This window comes from Calidris pugnax, unplaced genomic scaffold, assembly GCF_001431845.1.
Source record: "Calidris pugnax isolate Ruff unplaced genomic scaffold, ASM143184v1 scaffold26, whole genome shotgun sequence".
NCBI classification, from domain to species: Eukaryota; Metazoa; Chordata; class Aves; order Charadriiformes; family Scolopacidae; genus Calidris; species Calidris pugnax.
In genome coordinates, this window is record NW_015090765.1 from 1,461,976 (window position 1) to 1,481,546 (window position 19,571).

The window sequence follows — 19,571 nt, forward strand, 5'->3', positions numbered from 1 at the left end:
AAGGTATTTGCAAACCCAAATGGATGTTACAGAAAAATTAAATGCAGAAATAAAATCACCTTAATGGTGAGTCTCAGCCCGTGGGCTGGAGTACACAACTACACGTGTAGACTCAGAACTGCCGAGGAGCAATTAGAGCAATCAAACTCTCACCAGCTAATAAATCTTTCCCAGGAGCTAAATCAGGTACTTGTTTTAGAAAGTATTGTAATTTGTTTTATTTATCAGGAGCAACTGCCATGTTAGTACCTGACACGGTAAGTTATCAATGTCTTAAGAATTCTTACCTTAGGAAAATCTTACCTTCCTTTGAGAGACCAAATTTGACTATTTTTAGCTTCCAACCTTTGGAACCTGTTTTGTGTTCAGGTTAACCTGTGTCCCTCTGTGGAAACACTGATAGGCTCTGAGTCACCTTGTCACTTCTCCTTAGCCAAACTGAACAGGGGGCTCCATAAGCATTATACTGCAGAGCCTGTTTTCTGGCCCCAGAACTTTTGTGGCTTCTTTGTATTTCTCCCTTGATTCCCAACTCAGTTATGAAGTGTGGACACCAGGCCTGGACTCAGTATCCTGTCAGCATTCTCATCACTATGAAATCACTTCTCAACCTTGACTTGCACTTCTTTTTACATCTCTCTCACACTAAGACACAAATAAAAGTATTCTCCTTTTTAAGTAAGAAACTGCAAAAGTAGCTCATGATGAGGCTGTTAGCATCAGTGACCCACTACCCACTTTTTCTGAGTTGCTATTTCCAAAAACATACACAAGAGAAAACTTTTCTGTTTCTTGTTCCTAAATAGGTTACTTTGCATTTGACTCTACTAAGAATCACAAATTTTTTTAGATAATTCTGTAACAGTACTCTACCTTAGAAACAAATAATAAAATCACATTTTTTTTTGAGATAATTCTATAACAGTACTCTACCTTAGAAACAAATAATATATTATGAACTCAGAAAATTTAAGTTTTATAACCTCCTGAGGTAGGTGACATTGGGATCAAATGTAAACATAGCTTCCTGGCTCTGTGCAAAGAAAGCAAGGATAAATCTGGTTCTGTTCTGTTAATAAACGGATTACTCACATTTTGGATACAGAAACAGAGCTTTAGAAGTTTCTGAGATGTCCGCTGAGTAAGAATTACCTGAGTAAACTGCCAGTAAAGCTTCATTCTCTTGGCTTTGGCATAATTGCATTCAATGAGCCTGGGCCTGCTGTTCACATCCACCAGGCATCTGTTGTCATCATCGTCGATAGTGGGACTCAGAACACCCACATGGAGCTGCTGATTGCTTGTGTAATAAACATTCTGCAACAGGAAGCACAAACAAGATTTGTGGCCTCTAGACAGAAGCAGCACTTTTACCAATAAGCTACTGGCAAAGACACACACGCTGAGCAGCAGTAGGCTGACCCCGTAGCAGCTGTTAAATTATTTCCTTTCATGCAGGAGACAACACAACATTTTAAAAGTTGTTCTAAATTAACAATTAATTGTTACCAACGAGTAAATGTTGGTTACTTAATAGGAAATATGCAAACAAAAGTGATTGTTGTTGTCTCATCATATGCCTTTTTACTTCTGTTTCCTATGGTCATGCACTGTGCGTCCTCAAAAAAGCAAGATGTAGACCCTCCAGCAGGAAGTGGGGAGAGTCTGAGGATTGGCATCCACTCTGATGAGACTATTTCATCTGAGAGTAATACCTAACTGGAGAGGGAAGAAAGTGAGCAGCATGTCCTCAAAAAGCAAGATGTACACCCTGCAGCAGGAAGTGGGGATGGTCTGAGGATTGGCATCCACTCTGATGGGACTGTTTCATCTAAGAATAACACCTAACTGGAGAGGGAAGAAAGTGAGCAGCAGCACAGCAGTTCAGCAGGAAGGAGCTCGATCTCTTATATGATGGACAGAAAGGAAAATTAAGGGTTTCTACAAACAAATGCTAAAAAACTAATTTGATGCAGCTAATCAGAATCCAGTGCATACCATAAAAAGTGATTAGCAGTTGGTGACAGATACACGGCAGGAAAGAGAACAGAATGGCCATTTTTCATGCAATTTGTTCGCATTTTGTTTTGTGTATGTCGATACACACAGACACAAGAGACTGGAAAAAGGGACCAGACACTGGCTGCTCTGGGTTTGTAGCAAAGGAGAGCTCTCAGTGATTACACTTGTGACCAAAGGCATGAGACTGTTATATTACACCAATTCTTTCCACTCTCTTTAACTACAAACAGAAATGTGTGAGGTTTCTTTAGAAGAAAGAAAAAGAAGGGGAAGGAAGGTAAGCTTGCCAGAGTTGATAATGTGTCCTCTTGAAGGTAACAGGTTATTTATAAGCCCAGAAAGGTAAGACAGGACTATGCCAGGATTGTCTCTTTGCAAACACAAATAGAATTTATTTTGCTAAAACCAGACCTTTTTCTTGAGAGGACTGTGAGAAAGATGAAATGGCAACATCACACATAAGAGTCTTAGATGAGAAGGGGACGTGTAAAGGCACAACAGGCAAGAGCTGGGCAGAAGCACCAGATGAACACCCCTGTCATCTTACTGTATCCATTCTATACGTCTGTAACAACAGGGGAGCTGGAGATTATGCTCTGTGTATTTGGGAATCCTTCCTGTACCTGAGGCTGACGGTACTGTCTCCTGGTATCTGTTCATTGGTGATGTTGTACCTTATTTTGTATGTGCATATTCTTATTTGTGAAAACTGATAAAATATTAATTGCAAATAAGAGAGAAAGCAGAGAAAGAGAACAAACCAGGACCGAGGAGAGATTTGGAAGCTTCATGTAAAAAAAAAACCAACTTTGAATGCTAAAATCAGTCAATGCTGGCATTAAATACAGATCAAAACAAATGGTGGTATTTCAGTGCAAGACAATGTCCTCTGCTTCCCCTCCTGGAACACTGCTAGGGCAGATCCACAGCAGATGTAACCTGACATAGTTGCATAAAAGTTTATGAAGTCGCCATTACTGGTTTATACTAATCAAAGGTTTGACCCCTTCATCAATTTCATTTTTTTCACCCCACAGACATGCTAACAGAAAACTGAGCTGGCTGAGCTGAGGTGAGTCTGGCTTTTAAGAGTCTGAATACAGAAAAGTCAAGTATTTCAGTCATACCTTATAGAAGAGAAGGGTAAATAAAAGGACCTAGCAGAGCACATTTCCAAAATGGTTGGTTATTACTGATTGAAGGAAGCTGTAAGACCTGTGGAAACACTAACAAGAGCCCCATCCCAACAGACCCCATCCGTGAGATAATTAACATTCCTGCAAACTAAACTGATGCTTCAGACCAATAAACATTTAGAATACGCTTTCTAGACAGACCAACAGCAACTATTTTACATATGTTTAAGGTCTTTCCAGATGCTTTTTTAGAGGGAGACTAAGGTAGTGATATAGCAAGGCAGTAAGATCAAGATGATCTCTAATGGGGATTGTTAGGACACACTGACTCTACAGAGGAATGTGTTCTTACAGCTAGTTTGCTTCTTTCCTAAAATTGACAGTAGAAAAATGAGAACAAAATTGTCAGATATTTGCAATTTTTACTAATAGGAAGTGATTTGCTAATTCCATTTTTCAGCACATTATCACCACAGAAAACACGGTAGAAGAAAATCAGGGGGGTTTGCATTTTTTTCTTTTCTTTTCTTAAAAATACACCTCAGTCACTGAAAACAAATGGACAGGCTTGGCTGTAGCTCTGAGAAGTGCAGGCTCTAGCACAGGGTTGCTTGTGCAAACCCTCAAGGCTGAGCTGTTTTTATTAGCTCAGTCTCCTCAGCCTTTCACAGAGTGGCCTGAAGGCTCCAGGTAATCTTTTCATCTTCCTGGATAAAGCGAGCCCAATTCACACTGCAGCTCCACCAGCTTTATTTTTTTTTAAGGTCAAATCAGCAATGGTTCAGTCTGAGCATCTTTCTGGGCAGAAGCAGAATGATGGCTCTGGCTGGGGGAATTACCCAATTCTGTTTGTTGGCAAAACTGTACAGAAATAGAACAATCCAATGCAATTATGCTTAACAGAGATAATTAGCAGGTTGTTGCTTATCTTTAGAGAGCTCACCCTGCCTGCTAATATCACTTCATTTTTTATTGTGGACCAGTTTAGCAAAAGAAGTGTGAAATCTTGTATTGTCACCTAGAATTGGGAAAGGCACCTTCCAGCTTTTGTCAAAATAAGCTCAGACTGAAACACACCGTGGTAGTCCTTCTAATTAGGTTCTTTCAGGATGTTGCTCTGCTTATCCAGTAACAGGGATATTATTTAACTATTCTCTACATTAATTATTATAAATATTATAGTATCTTAATAATATCGTATCTTATTTCAGAACTGAAAACATTGCACAACCTGGTTAATATCTGACTACTCCGTTTTCCTGATGGAGGTACCACAGCAAAAGGACATACCCTCTACAAAGTCTACTTGAGCAGGGTGCTAGCAAACTGCAAGGTAATGGTTTGTGTTGCACTTAGCACAGTTTTCTTAAAACCTATGGACAGTCCCTGGCTCCTTTCCCCCAACCTGAGAATGAAGTTTTTGTGGGGTTTTTGGGGGGGATTTTTTTTGAGTTTAAAGATGGTACATAAATAACCTTTCTGGAGTGGGCAGTAGGAGATAAACCAACTGAGCTACATGAATTGAACTACCATCTCATAATGCACATGTTAGGTATGCACATATATGACTTTTTATTGATTATAGTTTAAATTGACCTGCAGGTAAATTACACTACTGCAGATGAAAGCCATGCTCATGTTTTATCATCTTATCTGTAGCCCTATAAAAACTAGTCTGTATTTGTGATTTAAATAAGTTGTTAATGAGATAAGATAAATGCCCACAGCAGTACTTCTTCAAGAGGATGCTGTTAACAAGCATCAACAAGCTGTTTTGCTGAAGTCCCCTTCAGCACAAAATGGACAACTGAGGCACTTTTGTTTAAAACACTTCAGAAGATACAGGAAAACACATTTTACCAGTACGTTTGTTCCTACAATATTGCAACATCACCATCAACTGACACAACAGGATAGAAATCTTACCGTAATTTAGGAAAGTGATTTTTGAACAATCACTCCAGTACTTTCTTGGTCCAAATGACTGAATATTGAATCATAAAATCATAGAATGGTTTGAGTAGGAAGGGACCTTAGAGATCATTGAGTTTCAACCCTCCTGCCATGGGCAGGAACACATCCCACTGGACCAAGTTGCTCAAAGCCCCATCATCCTGGCCTTGAACACTTCCAGGGATGGGGCATCCACAACTTCTCTGGACAACCCGTGCCCAGTGTCTCACCACCCTCACAGTAAAGAATTTCTTTCTGGTATCTAATCTAAATCTCCCCTCTTTCAATGTAAAACCATTACCCCTCATCCTATCCCTACATTCCCTGTGGACTATTAAGTCATTAGGGTAACTGAACGTTTTACTGAGGACTTGGACCTTTCATTTCTGTTACAACAGCAAACGTCACAGCAGTCCTTGTTCAAGGGACTGGAGACTCAATAGCCAAACATTTGCTTAGGTCCACTGAAGTCAAGACACTTGCTGATTAACAGCCTTCATTCAAAATTCCTTTGCACTTTCATTGAAGACACAGCTTTAGCGAAACCCAACCACACATCCACATCACCATCACATCCATACTCCTTGAGGAGCTGCTGAATTTCCACGGAAAAAAATATTGCTTGGATGCCGACACCAAAGCACGTGATTAAAAAAACCCAGCTCCCTTATTCTGTAACAAAATAAGCCTCCTTACATTTCATGAGTTTGTTCTAGCCCACAGCACTTTACTATCTATTTTTTGCCAGAAGCGAATTGATGCACAACGATGTCCCCTGGGCAACTGGAAGGGAGCACCTTTGTTCAGGAAATCAGTTAGGTTTGACAAAAGGCACTTATCTTCCCAAAAAGTGAAACTACAAGGGTTCAGCAGACTGTCAGTTAGAAACTCTGTAAAAGTGTAGGCAGGATTTGTGATCTGCCAAGTGTCAGAGTCAACATGGGGCCCAAGCCTCAGGCACCGCCCCATCTCCTTCAGCCACGCTCCCACCAGGTGCTTTCCAGGTGCAAAGATTTGCAGGAAGCAAATGATTAAAGTCACAAAAGTCACAAAAGCTTCATACCTGAGTCTGAAGAAAAGCGTTATCAGTTCCCTTCAAAGCTCGACATGGGTCTCTGCCACAAGGCTTCTGTTCCAGTCTCTCTGTGTTCTGGAAGAACAGCCTCATAACTCTCCACCTCCATAACTAATCTTCCTCTGGACAGTGAAAGGTGAGCTTTTTTGTGAACCGTTGCCAATTTTTTGCAGAGCTGGTGAGAAAATTGGCCTGCAAATTTCCTTGTGCCTATAAAACTGCATCTTCCAACTAAAGGACCAATTATTTCCTATCTTTTTTGGATTTATTTTCCTAGAGGTGTCCTTTCTAAGGCCCTTGCTTCATTTCCTGTTTGCTCCACCTCATAATCTGATTATTCACATAGAGATAAAATATAAGACATGCAAAGTGAGACTGGCATTGCATTAATCAAACTAGAAAAAAAAGGTCCACAAAATCTTCATAAGGTGAAAGAATGAGCTTTAGTAATGGCATATTTGTCATTTGTTCTAAGCAACTTTTTTTAAGAACAAAATGTATTTGTCTTAAAAAGACAGATAAAGGATGAAAACACAAATGAGTTGAGAGCTGCACAGCCTAGAATTCTGAAGAAATCTTCATAATGACTAGGAAATATTAGAGAAAATTTGGTGAACTAAATATTTTTCCCACCTGCATTTCAGATGAACTCATTTGCTGTGTGCTATTTTTTTCTATTTAATATTCTAAGCCTAAATTTTTCCAAAACCTTGCTTGAATATCAGGAAAATTTACAATAGGATATTGCAATGAAACCAGAAGTTGTCCAGAGTACTGCTACTCAGGCCAACTCCAGAATAAAGCAGAAGCAGCTTCACCCTTTATTTGCCATTAGACCAAGCAGATAACATCTTTCCTGGTGCTAAAGATCATCTGAGAAGATCTGGCCACCTTTGTTTGCACAGGGGAACTCATGCTAAGCACAGTTTGCAAAATCCTGTTAGCACTTCAGTTCCTTCTCATGGCAGCGAGGCTCAACTGGTAAAGTTCCACCAAGTGAGTCAGGACCTGGCAAACCAAAAGGTGTTGATTTTCTTTCTAAAAAATGTACCAACTGGCTGGCTGTGGCAGGTTTCCTGTAGGGCTGGAACGATCATTTTGGTGGGATACCCACACCGTGTGTGCTGTCTGGCACTGGTGCAGCACAGACCCCATCCTAAATCTGCCCTGAGACCAATGAAGGCTCAGGTAATTCACACAGCTTTTTTTTTTTGCCCAGGGAAAATATTTCAAACGCCTACGGGAAATAAAATCTGCACAAAACCCCACGATGCTGTAGAGTACAAGGGAAAGTGAATGAGCTCTGCTTACTCAGACACAAACACGTGCCTCTGTCATCACAATGATGTGGTGTAGGTTCTATTCACAGGAGGTTTGCCCTAAAAGGTCAAATTGTGATTCCCGTAGCAATTAACACTGAAATTCCACTGACTTTAAGTGCAATGAGATTTTTGGCTCCAAGTTTATTATTAAACTTTGAAAAGCCACCAGAGCTGATAAAGACTTCAGGGCTGAAATGGGTTGCCAGTTGCAGTGAATTATTCATAGGAGCTGGTTTATCATGTAGCAAAAAGTTACAGTAAGATGTTCAACTTAACACAAGATGATTATCTGAAGGATAAATTGCCAACTCCCCACTGGAAGTTTAAAGCAATACACACCAATTTTCAGGCTGAAAGCCATTTGTAATCCTTATGGCAATGTTCCCAGATGAAATCACACTGGAGACTGGTACATGACTCTGCATTTATAACAAGCAAAGTTAATGCTCACCACCAGCACTATTTATTCTCTACCCTGCTTTTGGCATAATAACTATGAGGGATAAGAAACCTGATTCACCACTACTTTATTCCGTCTTCGAAGCAAATTTTTCTTCAAATTAATCCATAAAGTCACTTATCATCGGCACTAATATGTTAACATCTTAGGTCCAAAGTCTAATGGCAGATTCATACTTGACTACAACTCCAGCTAAAGAGCACAGTCTGGTGGATTCCTGTAAATCCAGACTTACCTAACATCTCTGTTACTTGGCTATTTATATACTTTTATTCCAGCATTTCTTGTTACATAAACACATCTGAAAGAAAGAACTTTCCAACCCTGATAAGGAAACTCTCCACAGAATCCAAGTTCATTATGAATAACACAAATAAATACATCACTAAGATAAAAATCAAGTATCCACATACAGAGTGACAGGAAGGAGAGGCAGTGTTGGTCTGTAGCCACCATCACCAACATCGCTGCGTCCTGCGCTGCCTCAAAAAACTTCACTGCTGAAGTACAAGCACAACACTTCCCTACACAGGCTGGCAATTACCAAAAGTTACCCCTACGCTATAGCTCAATTCTTACAAGATTCATGTTATTTTTCTGAGGTAGGTTTTCAGTGCTGCAGCCTGGTGATACAACTTGAAAACAATTATAACCATATTTTATCCATGTCGAGGATCCATCACTATAGACACTTGATGAGCTGAGCAGCAGCTGGCACACCAAGCGTAGCGACACCGTCATTTAGATTTAAATTGTAAAGTGTGTAAGAAGAAAACTACTCACTATTTCACTTCAGTGTTTAGATTTGTATTTACTGAATTAACCCATACTGGTTACCTGACTGACTTGCTCTTCTTCACGCCTATGCACTAATTAACTTCTGAACTCTAAAGCAACAATATTTGATAGCAATAAAGCCAAGATGCTGAGAAACTTTAAATACTATAAATACAAGCTTAAAGACACAAAAACTTAACGTATTCTTTTAACAGAAAACAGAGAGGAATTCAATGCCAAACTTTTTAATTTAAATTCATGAACCCCTATTGCAGTGGAATACCTAATTCTGCTGTTGCCTGCTTGGGTATTCTGGTTTGGTTTTATTTAAAACAAGCAAAGAAAATTCATTTTGCTTAAACTCCACTTTTTAAATTGAATAGAACTGTCAACTGTTGGTTTTATATATGCTTTCAGTACTTAATTCCATAGTTTTCGTAATGCTGGTAACTACAGAATTAACAAGACCTGGATAAATTAAAATTTTACTTGATTCACTTCCTAAAGCTTCTCTTGGTTTTGCTCCTATTTCTGCACAAGATCTCGACAACTCTTCCACAGGAAAAAAAAAAATAAAAGGTGGTTAAAAAAAAGTAAATCAGAACCATTCTGGCATGGACAACTGTGTCCTGTTTTTAAACACCATGCTGTCCCATGGCTCCTGTGACTGTCCTCGTTTGGTCTCCCACTAATCCCTCTTCACCCTTCAGTTTTCTTTGTGGATTCCTACAGAACCCCATGTCTTTCTTACCTTGTTTTCCTCTCCTCAGACGCATGCCCACCAGCAAACAAACTCAGCCACTGGCCCCACAGGCTGATGCACTGGTCCGTCCTTTACACCAGAATTGACTCCATCTGGCCAAATTAAAATCTGAGCAAGTTCATTGCCATCCGTGTATAAGCACTTGGTAGCTCAGCTTCAACAGGTTTAAAAGCAGATATTTACCTTTTCACAGGTAGACCCAAGTGCTTCAGATTGCTCTGGGCATAGTCACAGCCAGGTAACTGTGAGTTTCTATAATGCACATCTTCATCTCAAACCTCTTCCAAAGTCATCATGTCTTGTTATGTAGCCTTTTTTTTCCCCTGCAAAATATCTCTAAAATACAGCTTTTCCACTCAGAGTTGACCCTTGCTGGCTTCCTCACTGATGTCAACAATCATGCCCTCTTCAAATCCATCCTGAATGCTTCTGAAAAATTGGTTTTCATGTTGCCTTTGAGGAAGGCAATATCCTTCCACTTGTTATGTTTTCCATGCTGGAAAAACTGCTTCTCTTCATTTCCAAAGCCCTTCTTAGCCCTTCCTCTTTTTACTTGTCAGCCTAGCAAGTATCAACAGGTTATCTTCAGCTCCTAATTAGATCAGGATGCTAGCCTTCATTGGTCACATTTTACAATCAAATATTCCTGGAAAGTAGAGGAAGTAATGCTGGCATCTACCAAAGAGCTTATCTTCCTCTGCACATTCCACACAATTTCCCTCTTGCTCAGATGTCTCAAAAGAAAAAAGGAAAAAAAATATGTATCAAAACAATAGTTTGGCTGATGAAGCTGGAACCTAAAGATCTGGTGAACAGTGAAAGGTACTTCATAATGAGATTTTTTAAATCCCCCTAGATTTTATGGGAAGGTGGGCTACCTGTTGTTAAATTTAGTCTAGGCTAGCAGAACAGCTGAAGCCAACCTATAAAGAACTCAGAGAGTTACATTACCCTGGACTGTACACTTAATTAATGTGCAAGTTAAAGTTGAAGTAATAGCCTAGGACATCCCACAGTCTGTTGTGATTCTCTGGCACCACTGACAGACCGCTTTCCACAGAGGGAAGCTCTGAAGGTTTCACCTAGCCCTATTAGCAGTGTTTCCCACAGCAGCAGCTTTAACCTCCCACTTGACCTCCTAACCTCTCAATTCTTGGTGTCAAATAATTATACTGTAAAAGTCTTATTATGGGTATTATTAAACTTGTGAATTAGTTAGGAACGCAATGTGGTGACCCATGAGATGGGCACCACTAGCTCTCTGGAGAACTATTAATATTCTAACATAGTGACTAGATAGAAAAACCTCTGCCGGTGCAGCAGAGGACCTCAAAATAAACACCAAAATAAGAAAAGGAATTTTACTTTTTTTAAAAGCAGATGTGCAAGAGAAACTCAGCACAGATGTACAGCACTCGCACCGGCAATTTTCTTCAGGTTTTAGTCTCTCACATGGCTTTTAAGAATTGTCATACAGCTGAGACTATAACACATTGCCATCTGGGAACCCCATCTCGAAGGCTTATTACTTGCACTATATTGTGCTTTTCCATATACAGAACTTTTAGTGCTGCAGTTTCAGTGGTAAGCCCTTCTCTTACCAAGCTCTGCCGATGAGCTACTCAGTGGATACTTGGGTAGTCCTTTCCCAGGTTAGAATTAGTCATTTTTCAAAGTCAAACCATGACACTATTAACATTTGCAGAGGTTTTGCATCAGGTTTTCATGTCATATAGAGTCTATAATTACAGAACAAGCACATACTATATATATGGCCTACTTTCATGCTCAGTGGCATTGTTTTTAATAAACTCTACAGCAAATGAAATCTCTGCCAATTTGGAAATTTCTTTCCAAAATGTTTTTAAGCAGTCCAAGGCAAGTGGAGAAATATATGCAGTTTAATAGAAATGGCACTTTTCTTGCCCACCAAATGCCTTGAAGTAGTAGCTCCACTCTTTGCAGGGTGACAGCAAATGACAGAGAAAAAAGTCAACATCTAGAATAGAAATGAAGAGTCTGTATACTATGACCTCACACAAAAACTGTAGCTTCAATCCTGCCTGTTTTCATGAATAAATTGCAAAATTCACAAAGCTCTGCAAAGAAAATCAAAATGTGTCTCAGGCTAGAATACTGTGCTGACATCCCAGAGATTCCTCCGTCCTTCCGGTCCCCAAGAAAAGGGCAAAGAAAAGCATCACCAGATTCATTTTCATCAATGAATGTACTTTTAGTGCTAATGACATTTTTAAAGGAAAGATGGAAATGAGGAAGAACATTAGAAGTAACCATATGCAAAGATTTCTTTACCATGAGCACTTGTGTCTTAAAAAGACTGTCTGGACTAGCAACAAATAAATAAATAAAGCTGTTTAAAAAGCAGAAAATTGCTTTCATGTCAAGCAGGACATTAATGCCAAGTCAACTGTCCTAGCTGTGTGGGAAGCCTTACTGTGCTTGTCCAAGTGAGCTTCATTCCTTCTAGGACAAAGAACACTGCCAACTGCACTCGTATTGTGCCCCTTGCACGAATCAGGCTCTAAACCTTGGCAAGAAATGAAACAGTAAATCCTATGATATGCAAAGGCACATTGCTTAATTGTGCAAATAGAATGATGCCTCCCTCTCCCCACTTTCATTCATTAGGGCTTTATTGCTGGGGCCTTCAATCACTGTGAAGGCTCACCTATCAAATTAGGCCTTACAGTAAGGTACCCCACAGGCCAAGTAGAAGACACTCAGCTTTTCTGACTAACAGCTGATCAGGTGGATGAGGCAGCAAAGTAAAACCAAGGACTCTAAAACCAGGTTGTTTAAACGACCTTCAAGTACAACAGTGAACAGCTGAAATAGCTATGCTAATCTTCAGGCTGCTGAGGTATCACGAGGCTGTGAGGCTAAGCTGCTTTCATCACCAAAGGCAGATCATGTCACAGATTCTCCTCTGCGTTTTCTGCCTGTCTTAGGAGCCTTTATTTTATTATCTGAAGTAGATTATCCTATAGCGTATCTGCAGAACACAGACAAAAAGAAAAGAAAAAGGCTTCTGCCTGGTTGTTTAGATTTAATACAAAAAGTAGGCACATCAGTCACTCATAATTAAAAGTCACTAAATATTTGCAATATGAATTATACAGTTCTTTCAGTACTCTTTTAAGTAAATTCATTTCACAACATCCTTTTGATTGTTCTAAAACAACAGTTCCTATTGTTAGCAGCCTCCTAATTTGTGTATGAACAAAAAGAATAAGAAGAATTATTACACTGTTCAATAAACTATTTAGTGTTTTGTACTATTTTGCACAGTGCAAACCTGCATCCCCACAGGGGCCCTCTGGCACCAGATCCTCCCTAGGAGTGGGGGGGTGGCAGGTGTGGAGCAGGTGACCACAGATCTTGGGGTCTGCAGTCCCTGCTGTGGGTTTTGGAAGCCTTACCATGCTGTGCTAGACACCCCCTGGGCTCCACGCTGCTTCAGGGCTCCTGGATTTCTCAGGTAAAGGGAGATTTCTCTTACACTGAACCTCTGCTCACAATAAGACTACTACATGGGAAAACATATTTCACTGAGTGGGTTTCTCTCTATTGTACATATTATCACAGAATCTTAGTGGTTGGAAGGGACCTCCGAGATCATCGAGTCCAACCACAAAAAAAACCCCAAAACCAAAAAAACAACAACAAAAAGCCCCACACACAACCACCACAAAAACAACAAACCCAAAACCACCACCCACCAACTAAACCCCACACCCACAACCCCACACACTACACCCCACCACAAACCAATAATCTTGGGCACTAGAGCATGCCCTGAAGAGCCACGTCTACACGTTTCTTAAATACCTCCAGGGATGGTGACTCCACCACCTCCCTGGGCAGGCTGTTCAGTGCCTGACCACTCTCTCAGTAAAGTAATTCTTCCTAATATCTAATCTGAATCTCCCCTGCCACAGCTTCAGACCATTACCTTGGACCATTATGTTGGTCTGTGACATAAATTAAGTGTAGCAAAACCACAAAAGAGTATTCACAGAGCTAAACGTAACTCAAAGCCACATCATTATACTTAGCTTTTCCCCCAAACAAAACCAGACTGGAGTAAAATGTTGGATTTTCAGTCAACAAACTGCTGGTCCAGATGGTTCCTTGGTAGGCAGCTAGAGGACAGAATACAACTAACTACAAGTTATTTCCTTTGTCTTGCTCCTTTCAAAAAGCACTATTGGTATCCTGATAACCAGAATCACAGGAGAGCAATTTGTCAGGGAGTCTCCAGTATAACTCACGCCGTGACTTCTACTTGTCAGACTCACAGTAGGAAAGAAACTTGGAGAGTTAAAAATTACACTACCAACTTCTTGGAAATTGCAGATGAAATCTCATGGTCTGCTTCAAGCCAACCGAGCCCCTTCCTTGTGAACCAAACTGCACCAGCCCTAAAAGCAGGTACCAGAAAATTTTATTCCTGCAACATTCAAAGAACAACTTGGGAGATGAATGAATAGGAAAGCTGAGGTGACAGGCTACATCCCCATCTGAGACACTGAATCAGACTAATGTACCTGATCCCGATACCGTGTCGAGCACAATCTGACCTGTTCTGATCTGACCGTAGAGATTTATTATAATTTTGTAGCCATTGAAGGGAAGAAAAATGTTTTGAAGACAGGGCAGAAAAACAATCTGAGTCCATGTGGACCTATCTGTTTTCGCATCAGACAAGTAAAAGCAACGTGTTCACATCACTGATCCAGCTTTTCAGCTTTTAGTTGACAAACCTGGAGAAAAAGTTCTTCCATTTTGTGAGATTTTAACTTCCTGCATGCACAACTGCTCCTAAGCAAGCCTTTTCATACACGTTAATGTAGGTTTTTCACTTAGCTGTTCTGCCTTTGAGTAGGAGAGGTCAAATTCTGATGTCCCTCCCTAAGCATCTCTTCATAAGCCCTCCTGAATCTTCAGCACAAAGCCTGTTTTTGCAAGGGAATCCGTTTAACTAATTAGCATTTCTTAGATTACTTGCATCCATTTGCACTTGTAATACAAAATGTTTCCTATTCACAGGAGTACTGCTCTTTATTGACACTGTTTTCATGCTTTCTTCCCTTAACAATCAACTTAATACTAAGGAACTCAAACTTCCTCACATTTCATTATCTCAAAACACGTACATGAAGCGATCTGCCCTCTCAATAAAACTCCTCCTGACCTTACCTTCTCTACAGCACACAGGTCACCAGATTAGCCCCCTGGTTGCACAGAGTATCTGACTCGTCTGAAGTTGCTCTGCATTTCAAGCCTGGTGCTCATTTCATGGGTGTTGGCCAGACAGTGTTTCATGAGGCACTGACTGAAATCCTGGGGCCAACCTTACTGAAATTAGAGCTTCAGTCATTGTCCTGTGAGCCTCAAGTACTCAGAGTTTATCCTTCACCATCACCTGGGGGGCCTCATCCCAATTATTCCACACACTATTGAATCACAGGTGCTACTGTTTTGTACTGAAGATGAGACAGTTTTATGGATTACTCCATTTGCTTAAAGTTACCTTATATCCTTCATGTTTGGCTTGCTTGCATCAGGGAGCTAAGAAAAGGTGTCAGAAATATTAGTGTTTCTTTTATATCCAACCCAATTCTTGGGGAACTTTTAGCTTTTTGGGGAAGTGATGATTACCTGAGGCCATAGAACTTTTTTCCTGATAGGAACTTTTTCAGCCCTGGTCAGACACAATCCTTGGCTTAGAGTTAGCAAATAGATGAAGAGACAGAATTATGCCACTTACATTTGCCCATACAGGGGACCCTTCGCTTGCCCAAGACGAGTTGGGTTTCATCTGTCTTGTATGGACAGAATAGAAAAATAAAGTATCCTGAGGTGGCCATTTGCTCTAGCTGACCCTGCTTGAGCAGGGGGGGTTGGACTAGATGATCTCCAGAAGTGCCTTCCCACCTCAGTCGTTCCGTGATTCTAGGAAATGGCTTCCCATAAGCACAAAACTGCAAACAGTTCCATTCCGTGATTCTGGGAAATAGCTTCCCATAAGCACAAAACTGCAAACAGTTGGAGAGCAACAAAGTTGGAGGGACAGGAAGAATCATAAGAAGTAAGGTTTGTCTGATTAACAAAAAAGTAAACCAGTAGTGATTTTTAGAAGTTTGAAGAGTACCAAGGAAGTCAAAGACTAATAAAGATCGAACCTGCCACAGTTCTTGTAAGTGTTGGTCTTCTCCTATTAGTGACCATAACTACAGAGTTACACAAAGCTGGAGGGACAGGAAGAATCATAAGAAGTAAGGTTTGTCTGATTAACAAAAAAGTAAACCAGTAGTGATTTTTAGAAGTTTGAAGAGTACCAAGGAAGTCAAAGACTAATAAAGATCGAACCTGCCACAGTTCTTGTAAGTGTTGGTCTTCTCCTATTAGTGACCATAACTACAGAGTTACCATCTCAAGTAGGATTTCTAAGATTACAATATTCCTTCAACTTGTTTGTGTGCAGTTATGAATGGAGTCTACAGTGGGCAGATTTTACTTCGGTTGAAAACAAGCTACACAGGATATTAAAAATATATTTAGAAGCCAGAAAGGGGCATTCTGCAGCAAACAGTTAATCCAAAATTATTCAGCATGACTCCTGTTAAAAGTGGGAAATTAGGTACTTCAGAGTATTAACCATGTACATCACACATCTGGCAGAATAACATTTAGTTCACTTGATAGTTCATCTTTAAATTTGCCTTGAGTGCTCAAGAAAGTCCCAATTCTCCCAGTCCATCATTATGCAAACACTTGCAATTATTCCTGTTACTTATCATATTGAATTAAAAAATGCAATCTGGAAAAAAAAGTGATCTGACTGCTTCAGAAATTCTTAGAAAAAACCCCAAATTCATAGTTACTAACAAGAAGGAGGTTAAACTTGATGAGATGTTTATATTAATCCAATAGGTGAAAGACATAGTGTCATGACTATATTGGACACATAAATAAAAATATGATTAGTCACTCATGGTCATAATTCTGTCCGGCAACACTGTGTAATTATATGGTGCTTTTGTAATACTGACATCACACGACATTCTGAAGTCAGTCAGTACCCACTATATGCCCATACTGTGAAAACACTGTGCAGGCACATAATAACAAAGGAAACCTTTTTATCACAACATACTACACTAAGCAGAGGTATCTAATAATTTCTATGAACAATGGAAGATTTCCTCATTTGAACACATATGAGGACAAATGAAAAATTCAAGGATTTGATTATGTGTTAGTATAAAATAGATTTGACTAAAACCCCAAACCAACCTGACATTCACAGCTCTGACTTACCATCATTGCCATGATCTCCTTCCTACATCCTGAGGTCTGTCCCTGCCTTTGGTGACAGACCTCCATTCTAGATGCAAAGCAGCATGATCTGTAAAAATTCCAGGTTTAATGTGTAACCTGTCTCAGTTTTCTCAAGTTTTTTATTCAAACTTCATGTTATTTTAACAAAACTTGTGAGTTTATAAGTGATACTGCTATTTTTTCCTTCCAAAATCGATGCCATTAGTGAGTCAGTCAATGTAGACCTCACAATGTTAGGGCTAATTTCAGAGTTCGAAAGCACTAAAAATAAACACAGAATGGAATATGAATGCTGAATTAATCATTACATCTTTAACATAGCAAGAGCAACAAAGCTCCAGTGTTCGTAATCAGTGCAGTTCCCCGCTCAACAAATACAAAGTTAATATTGTAGGAACACCTGAATGACTTAAATGCATTCATCAGCTTTTGCACTTGATTGCTCTAAGCCTTTCTGGACAGCCAGCTGAGCAGATAGGCTTGGCATAGCAGAGCTATCCCTGTTGGATTTGTTTAATCACACTTTAAAAGAAAAAAAATTTAAAAAGGGAAGACAAATTACTAAGGACATTTTTAAGCAACTGTTTTTAAAGCTATAAGGTTATTTACGTTACACGTAAAACATTTACCACTTTCTTTAAAGGCATATCATTGTTCTTTTACTGTAACATTCGATGTCATTTCTGTACATTCTGAATTGAATCAAAATTCAAAGAATTAATAGATGTGATTGCCACTTAGCTGACATGTTAGTAGATTTAAGAGCCAAAGATGACCATTAGTTTTTTTTACTTTGATCTTCCATACGCCATGGGCTGTATACTTCCACCTGCTGACCTCCAAGTCCAATAACTTGTAGCGCATTAAATTAAAGTCTCCAGAATAGTGTCAGCTTTGATGACTTCCAAAGTTACTGTCACTGCTTCTTACGATGGCTATTCATCTGCCCTGGTATCTACATACACCTTATTCCTAATTTGTATCCAACTGGCTTTAATTTCTACTCATTGGTTCCTGAAACAATCCTAAATTAAAGTCTCTAGTTTCCCATATTTTCTTTTGGGGAAAATACCTCTACTGTGCACTGTAACTATAACCAGGTTTAGATTGAGTCAACTCTTGCTAAAAGCTAGTCTGATTGCTGATTTCAACTTAATTATCTGACAAACATAGCTCTTTCCTTGGCTTATACATCAATGCAATATTTTTTTTCCAGAGTTACTCATAAATATACAATCAAGACTTTATGTGAACAAATAATTTCTGATATTCTCTCTGCTTCCTGATTGGAAAAATGATGGTTAATGAACAAGAGAAAAAAAATTCCCTTGTTCAGAGACACACTGTGGATACAATAATTCTGTAAACATTTCTGCAAATAATCCTGCTCTGCAAGTGGTGAACAATTCCAGAGAGGAGCTAAAGTTGAAACTGAATTGCTGATCAGAATTTGAATGAATGCTGTGAAAGTAATATGGCTCATGTAATTACAGAGGGAGTTAAATATGCTTTCATGGGGACTGAATTTGGTCCATGAATTCTAAATGAGCCAGTGGATGACTTCAATTAATGGAATGACATAATAAAATTATCAATAAAACTAAAGAAATTATAAAGTGAATCTTCTATCTACTGTATCAACTACCTTCTCTAAGAATTAATCGCATACTCTCAAGAATTTGAGAAACAAAAATATGACTTTCAGAACTTCAACTCTGATGAAGTAACTAATGAGATAGTATAATATCAATCAAAAGAATGTTTAAATTGACAACCATCCGACAATTACTACAACATCCATCTCCAAGTGCTATATGTGTGTTCCAGTAACTATGTTGGTTTTATGCTGAATTTATATTGTAAGTAACAATTGGTTTTAAAAACTGCTGATTGAAATGCCAATTTGCAATGAGAAGAGACATCTTCAAAATACGGGTAACTCTAGTAATTGCTACATAATATGCAACTCTATTTCAGATTAATGCGTTTACAAAATGTGAAATTGTCAAATAGTATTAGATTATGCCACACTGCAGGTACCCAACACAGCTGTTCTATTTCTCCAAAAGCATTAATTAAAAAAATTTTCAAGTTAGCAAAGGAAAGTCCTGTCCTCCTTTTTTGATGTACTACGTATTTTTGAGATGAAAATCAACCGAACTATGGAAATTTTTACACCTGTTCCACCTGGCAGAGAAAGACTGTTAATAGAAAATGGGAAGTTAATTTCAGTTTTAAAAAAATCTTTCAACTCAAGACTAAAGTAGTGTATTGAATATCAGGGTACTGGGAGTGTGTGGCCTCGGGAGAGCCACTTAATACATCTTTGTTGTGAGGAAAAAAAATACATGGACACTTGTGAAGCATCAGTGAAATGATTAAGATATAACCAAATAAGGTGAGGCACACTCTTCACCAGTCACATCGGGTCCAAGGCCAGAGACAGCCACCCCTCTGACATGGACAGGAGGTATGGCTTCTCACAGTTCTCAACCGCTACGCTATTGACAACAGAAGCTCAGCAGTGTTTCACCATCATGTTTTCAAATATTTTTTCAAATATTTTTATGTTTTACCTTGTTGAAATCCTTTTGGCCAAAAATATCCATACAAAAAATTATCTACTCTAACACAAGAAAAAAACATGCATAGAAATGTATGTGCATTTTTATTTCCCAGACGAGAAAAAGTTTTGAAC

General features: G+C 39.2%; 1 protein-coding gene across 1 annotated transcript in view; it reads right to left on the bottom strand.

The window, feature by feature from the left end:
- Positions 1-19,571, bottom strand: part of GALNT18 (polypeptide N-acetylgalactosaminyltransferase 18) — a 278,270-nt gene that overhangs the window by 16,651 nt on the left and 242,048 nt on the right. The window contains exon 10 of the mRNA XM_014935984.1: positions 1,153-1,317. Coding sequence (XP_014791470.1) covers positions 1,153-1,317 — 165 coding nt within the window. The remainder of the gene's footprint in view (positions 1-1,152; positions 1,318-19,571) is intronic.